This window comes from Lygodium microphyllum, chromosome 13 (genome assembly GCF_053477565.2).
Source record: "Lygodium microphyllum isolate KBCC chromosome 13, Lygodium_microphyllum_v1.1.10, whole genome shotgun sequence".
In the NCBI taxonomy this organism is placed as follows: Eukaryota; Viridiplantae; Streptophyta; class Polypodiopsida; order Schizaeales; family Lygodiaceae; genus Lygodium; species Lygodium microphyllum.
This window is the reverse complement of record NC_141147.1, coordinates 141,255,354-141,262,968: the sequence shown is the minus strand read 5'-3', so window position 1 is coordinate 141,262,968 and position 7,615 is coordinate 141,255,354. Positions and strand designations below refer to the sequence as shown.

General features: G+C 41.4%; 1 protein-coding gene across 1 annotated transcript; it reads left to right on the top strand.

Annotated features, from left to right (window-relative positions):
- Positions 1 to 701: 701 nt before the first annotated feature.
- On the top strand, positions 702 to 2,798 carry LOC148027284 (uncharacterized). The gene is made up of 4 exons (XM_087690409.1): positions 702 to 1,170; positions 1,330 to 1,588; positions 1,679 to 2,602; positions 2,738 to 2,798. The coding sequence occupies exons 1-4, from the start codon at positions 702 to 704 to the stop codon at positions 2,796 to 2,798; spliced, it is 1,713 nt and encodes a 570-aa protein (XP_087546535.1).
- Positions 2,799 to 7,615: the final 4,817 nt, after the last annotated feature.

Genomic DNA, 7,615 nt, shown 5'->3' with positions numbered 1-7,615 from the left:
TTTTACCGTCGTCATTCACAGGTGGACCAAGGCACATGCATCAATTATATCAGGATGCCATGGCTATAGTGCGATGTAAGGGAAAACCTGACCTTTTTATAACAATGACATGCAATCCAAAGTGGTTGGAGATTACTAATGCTTTATTGCATGGGCAAAGTGCTTATGATCGTCTGGATTTGACTGCTCATGTGTTTCATAAAAAGCATGCTGATTTGATGTGTACGCTGTTGCGGAAGGATCTCTTTGGAAAGGTTGCTGGCTATGTTACTGTGATCGAATTCCAAAAGAGGGGGCTACCACATTCTCATACTTTGCTAATTTTAGAGTCGTCTTTCAAACCTTCTGAAGCATGTCACTACGATAGACTGGTTTGTGCTGAGTTACCCAATAGAGTTAAGTTTCCAGCCTTATTTGAGACAATTTCAAAGTGTAACATTCATGGCCCCTGCGGAGGATTGAACCCCAAGAGTCCCTGTATGGACAAGGGTAGATGTACTAAAGATTACCCGCGAAAATTAGTGGGCATGACGACAGTTGATAGTTCTGGCTATCCCGTTTATCGAAGACGAGATGATGGAAACTCTGTGATCATAAATGGTAATGTTATTGATAATCGATGGATTGTTCCATATAATCCATTCTTGAGTAAAAAATACAATGCACACATAAATGTAGAGGTTTGCTCGACAATTGCGGCTATGAAGTATTTGTATAAGTATGTGTACAAGGGGCATGATCGTGCAACCGTCAAATTTTCTGTTGGGGTTGATTCAATCCGGAATGGTGGCGATGCTCACGAGGTGGATGAGATACAAAGTTATTTGGATGCACGATATGTTTCTGCCTCTGAGGCATGTTGGCGGATCTATGATTATGCATTGCACGATGAAAAGCCTGATATACAGCGTCTGCAGGTACACTTACCTGGTGAGAACTATGTGGTGTTTCGGGATACAGATAGTATACCAGATGTTGTGCAGAATGAAGACCTCCAGAAAACTACTCTTACTGAATGGTTTGTGTGCAACCGCATTCATCCAGAGGCTAGGACTATTCGTTATCAAGACTTTCCAGTGTATTGGATGTGGAATGCACGACATAAGATGTGGACTAGAAGGAAGCGTGGGAATACATGTGGTCGGATGTATTTTGTGGCGCCTACTTGTGGTGAGCTCTACTATTTGCGGATGCTTTTAACAGAGTGTCGGGGATGTACTTCTTTTGAAGATTTGCATACTGTTGATAGCGTGATCTGTGATACTTTTAGGGATGCTTGCATTGCAAGGGGCATGTTGGAGAGCGATGATGAATATGTTGTGTGCTTAGAGGAAGCTGCCTCTGTGCAAACTGGTGCTCAACTCCGAACTTTATTTGTTGCAATTTTGGTCTTTTGTGAGCCAGCTCGGCCTGGCCATGTATGGGAAAGATTTATGGTGCCAATGGTAGAGGATATCATGTATAGATTGCAGTTACAGCACGTGCATGCCTCTCTTGGTGTTCTGCAGCATGAGGCATCTAACATGGCTTTATTGCATCTACAAGACCTTTTACGTCATGTAGGACGAAGGCTTTGCGATTTTGATGGGTTGCCTGAACCTCATCAACCAAAATCACAACTGCATGCTAACCCTCTTTTGCAAGATGAATATGCATACAACATATCAAAACAACATAGGGTTTCTGAATCCATGGAGGGAATGTTGAATGAAGGACAAAGAATTGCCTTCGGTGCAGTCATGGAAGCTGTTGATACTGATACTGGGGATGTATTCTTTTTGGATGGTCCTGGTGGGTCTGGAAAGACTTTCCTATACAAATGTTTGCTTGCAAAGGTACGCAGTGGTGGTCGCATAGCATTGGCAATAGCATCATGTGGCATTGCTGCCTTGCTTTTGCCAGGTGGTCGTACAACTCACTCGCGGTTTAAAATCCCAGTAGAATTAAATAATCGATCCACTTACAATATTCTTGTTCAAAGTGACCTTGCTCGGTTATTGAGACAAACAAGCCTTATTTTGTGGGACGAGGCTCCTATGACCCATCGACATGCCTTCGAAGCGGTTGATAGAACTCTAAGAGATGTTATGAGCTGTGATAAGCCATTTGGTGGAAAAGTTGTTTTGTTTGGGGGAGATTTTAGACAAGTCTTGCCTGTTGTGGTAAAGGGAACACGTGAGGATATTGTTAATGCTGCATTGTGTTACTCTGATTTGTGGCGTTACATAAGGGTGCTAAGGCTATCTGGCAATATGCGAGTGTCGACAATTGGTAGTGTGGTGGACAATGGGTTCATCTATTGGATTCAAGGAATAGGGAATGGAGTGGGTGTTACCGAAAGTTGTGATAAGTTGTGTGTCCCACCTAGCATGATATTAAAAGGGCACTCTATCGAAACACTGATTGATAGTGTCTACAGTGACGTGTCCAATGTGGGTGACTACACGTCGTATTTTAGTGAGCGAGCTATACTTGCCTCACGGAATACAGAGGTGGCTACTTTGAATGATCGTGCATTGCAACTAATGCCAGGGGAGGTCAGGCAATATTATAGTGCAGATTCAATTGCAGAGACCGACGACTCATTTTTGTACTCTGTTGAGTATTTAAATACATTAGATCTTGGAGGTGGATTTCCTCCTCATTTATTGCTGTTGAAGATAAATGCACCTATGATTCTTCTTAGAAACCTAAATCCAGGAAGGGGTATGTGTAATGGTACGCGATTGATATGTAGAGCTTTCAATAGGAAAGTGATAGATGCTCAGATAATAACAGGGGCAAATGTGGGCGAATGAGTTTTTATTCCCCGTATTACTTTTGTTTCGAATGCTACACATTTGCCATTTACTATGAAGCGGAGACAATTTCCCATCCGGTTGGCATTCGCTATGACAATCAACAAGTCACAGGGGCAGACTTTGTTCATTGTTGGGCTTTATCTAAAGGCACCAATATTTACACATGGTCAACTGTATGTTGCATTTTCAAGGGTAAAATCTTCGCATGGTGTGAAAGTGCTATTGGGTGAAGAGGATGGGGGTATGACCACAAACATTGTATACAAGGATGTTCTCTGAAAGGTGCAGTAATGTGCATTACTTTCTTTGCGGAGATGTAGTTATTGATGACCATGTAGGGACATTGGTTTTTGCATATATATGACCATGCAGGGACGTTGGTTTTACATATGTGTGAATTGCTCTCTATGCCCTGTTTGGTTGGCATATACTCTTGGAAGTATAATTTTTTTATATTTCACTGTTCATTTAACTTTTGCAGATGCCTACCCTAGAGTGACACTATTACCCAGCTTTTGACTATCAAAAGGAGCTGCAATGCACGTTACTCACTATAGCTCCTGATAATATCATAAGAAGGACACTTGCAAGGGTCATCGAGCGTTTATATGATGATGTTAATATCGACATCAAGCTCCCGGTTTTTATTGAAGTTGTACATTGTGGATACACGCAATGTTTTCGGGTGCATATGTACGAGGTTGACCATAAGAAGAGATTTCAACGCTCCCATACAGATAAGATACCGAGGCATTGGTTTAAGTATGGGTTCAAAGATTTGGGTTGTTTTGTGACACTGCATCAACGTTTGTCAGTACCTACGGAGTGGTTCACAAATGTTCGACCAGGTATTATTAATATTGGAATGGAATGATCTTTGTTAGTTATTCCATGTACTTATATTGTGATTTTTGTTCTAATGCAGGTGGTGAAGAGGGAGGTAGGACCGTTGCATCGCCCATGCGATTACCAATGGAAACTGTGGAATCGTTCCATGCTTCACCTTCACATATTTTGCTCAAGGAGGAGGATTTTGTTAATGATTCCTCGAAGAAAAGGAAGATTTCTTTCCATTAGGCGTCTTTGAGACATTGTCTTTTTTTGTAGGCATCGGCCATTTGCCTATGGTACTTGGAAATACATTGGTGCCTTATGCTTGGCCTTTGTGGCTTCATTTTGACTAGGTCTCTTATAGAAATTATTTTTGTGGTGGTTGGTCTCTGCCTCAATTATGACCCGCTTTAGTGTAGCATTGTTATTCCACGTACTTACTTATACCGTTGCATTGCCGATGTGATTACCAATGGAAACTATGGAAGCATTCCCGGCTTCACCTCCTTATGTTTTTCTCAACGAGGAAGATTTTGTTAATGATTAGTCAAAAAGCTTTGTTTCTATTAGGCATCTTCGAGACACTGTCTTTTTTTGTTGGCATCGGCCATTTGCCTATGGTGCTTAAAAAAACTTGCGTACCTTATACTTGGCCTTTGTGGCTTCGTTTTTCAGTATTGTGCTGTTGTTTCTAATTATCGCATGTGCAAGCATATAATTTCTTACATTTATGTCGAGAGGAATGTTTGTAGGTATGGTGCATGGAATAGATTGTTTTTATGTTTGGCATTTTGTGTTACATTGGTTTGAAACTACTTTTAGTTTTAAGTTTGGTGTGTGTGTGTGAGACATAGAGAGGGTGCTTAGAGAGAATTGGAGAGAGAGAGAGAGAGAGAGAGAGAGTGAGTGATTGAGTGAGTGAGTGAGTGTGGATACAAAGGGGGGAGGTGTAAATGGGATCAAAGATAGAGGGGTTGTGAGTAGAGGAGAGTAAAGTATGTGATGTTTTTGTGATAGCATTTCCCACTGTGCGATAGGGAAGTGAAGCTGCCGTGCGATCCCTCGCACCCCGCTTCGCGCGCAAGGAACGCTAGTTCTAGATGATGTTAGCTGCAATTTGAGTCATGCCGTTATATCCAACCCCCACGATGTATGGTCCTTCCCCCCCCACATGAGGTGTTGGAAGTTAGAGATCCCAAGTTGTAGTGTTCCTACTCGAGTCCAACGGTCAACCCAAAACTGAAAAGATGCCCATCATGTTTCCCCTATTAATAAGGGGGCCCGGGGGGGAGGTTTGATGTGTGGGTACATGGTCGTGTGTGAAGGCTACCTACATGTAACGTTTCTATCTTTAAATAGGAGGTGCTGGCGTGAGGCAAGAACGCTGGGTGGTCACAGTTCCGTTCCAATTTCAAATTTTGATTCAAAGGCTCCCGAGGCTCAAGCCTTGACCTCAAGGCGGCTGAGCCTGAGGCTCGACCAACAAGGAAACTGCAGACATGGCGAACATCTGCGCTGGACGCGTGTCCAGAAAGGGGAAACGGTCAGGACTCGGATCTCAAAATCATCCAGGCGGCGGCCGATGCCCGAGCTTGATAAAGCCCACGTAACGCATAAGTAAACTCTAGTCTCTGCCTAGATAAGGCCACGATCCATCAACGGGAACCTGGAATGCGTGTAGAGGCCCGAGGGGACGGGCGGCGGCGGGCAAGTTCAAACTTTTGAAACTTTGCGTGTCGGGACTCGGGAAGAAAGAAACATGACATTTCTGCACAAACGGCGTGTTCCCACCGGGGCCTAAATTTGACGAAAATCTTTTCTTTTCACGCGAAAAGATAAGTTATAATATTAACGAAAAATTGCCCCAATAGCTATAGCTAAGCAAAGCTGCCAATATAGATACATCCCCTTTTGGTCCGTTTTCCAACCATGCATGCACTAGGGTAAAGGGTGCCAGTGGCCACTACTAGGACAGTTAAGCTAATGCGTGACACTTCCATCAATTGATGCAAATTCAGTCAACCTTTTGCTCCAAATTTATTCGTGACATCAAGGGGAAGCAAGAATATAAATTTTCACCTACGTAAAGGATATCAATTATGTTTGTGAGATTGAAAACGAAATCATGCTTTAAAAAAATAGCCCTCCAACTATCAACCAATGGTCACCTAGGAACAAACATAGTAGGTCCAATAACAAAACAGGGGGTTTGAACCCACAATCGTGTACAATGGTGTAGCCGCATTCACGAAACCAATCAACCCTCACTATCTTTTGTGTTATAGCCGAGCACAAATTGTTTTATTGATAGCCCCCGCTAGTGTCCAAAATGTGTTCCATGATCGGTACCTATTTTGCAGTTGGTTGCTTTATCCTAGGTCAATATACCACCATGTGTTGTACCTATTTAACTTCATGTCTAACCCTCCCTTGAAGAGGACCTTGTCCTAGTTTCCCAAACCTCTTTGAGAGTTAGAATGCCCATCTGTTTGGCCTTCTCAAAACCACATACATCTTTTGTCTTATACCATAAGTCCCAAGCAAGGAAGAATAGACCAACTCTTTATAAAACCAAGAAACCCCTCTTCTATGACTACCTCTAAGCAATAACTCTATATCCTTGAAGGGCAGTTTCAATGCCCATATGCATTTGAGTATGCTCACCAATCTGCTCTCTAAGATTTCCACCTCCCATGTTTTACTAATCCTTTCAATTGCAAACAACTACTTGTTAGCAGTAATGGCTTGATTGTTGCATATAAAGTGTAACAAATATCTTTTTACTTCCAAGCTTAAGCTCCTCATAATATTGACAACGTTTCTTCTTTCTATCACCATCAGAGATACTTTCCCTATTATTAAATCCCATGCAAGCTACAAGCTCTAGTTAAATTCCACGTGCTTAAACCTTGTTAAACTAAAATCATACTCTCATTCAAATCAAGCCATTGTTCTACCTTGTAAAGACCTTTTTCACCAAGGAAATTGCTCTTTTTCCCAATATATATATAACTAATGGTGGGTAGGATGCCTACAGCCAAAACACATTGTCCTTTATATGTAGTATTTGAAAATAGTATTTGACAAGCATTATCGTGCTCTCCTTTAAAATGATTCTCCTCCAATGAGAGAAACCAATTGAAAATGATTCCCTAAGCTTTGACCTGCATATGCCTATGATGCCTTGTATTTATTGCACACATTATGATCACACACATGTACACTATTAGTGGTAGGTGGTGCACAAATTGTATGATGGGTGCGTATGTAGCGAGCGTCGGAAGGTCCCGAAGAACAAAGAACTCTACTTAAGCTCAAAAAGCAAGAAGATAGGCTTGCACGACATGAAGAAAATAGATTAATTCGGTACAATCTCCTCCCATGCCTTGTGTGAGCGCTTCACAAGGTATATATTTATAAATTTATTTATCTCAAAGCTAAAAAATAGCCCAATTTTACAATAAGCATGCTTTATCTTTTGTGCTTGCTTTTGTCCAAATAAAGAATAAATCGGTTGGGCGACCCAAAGTCAGGTTGTGTCCAAGTACAATGTTCAATAATGAAATATTTAAATCGTACGTCCATTTGTATACAAAATAATAAAAATTAGCACCACGCCTTTAATGATAAGATGCACGCCCATCAAAAATGATAATTTCTTCTAAGTAATTTGAATACACGCTATCACCCAGTGCTTCCCAATGCCACCGCTGCCTGCTCTACACATCAATTGAAGCATTTACAATTGTTAGAAAATAATAAAATTAAATTGACAAAAGTGAATACTTAGCAGTCTTCAGCTACAAAATAAATAAATAGGTTGGAACTCTGTCCTAACCTTAATTTAATACGAGTGCACTCTAAACTCATAAACATCCATTAATTTAAATATGTATTTTGTGAAATCACCTGCCATGGAATCGCCCACGTGCACATTAAATTAACATGATGCCCAAAAAGGATAGGAGTCCTCATCAACTTCT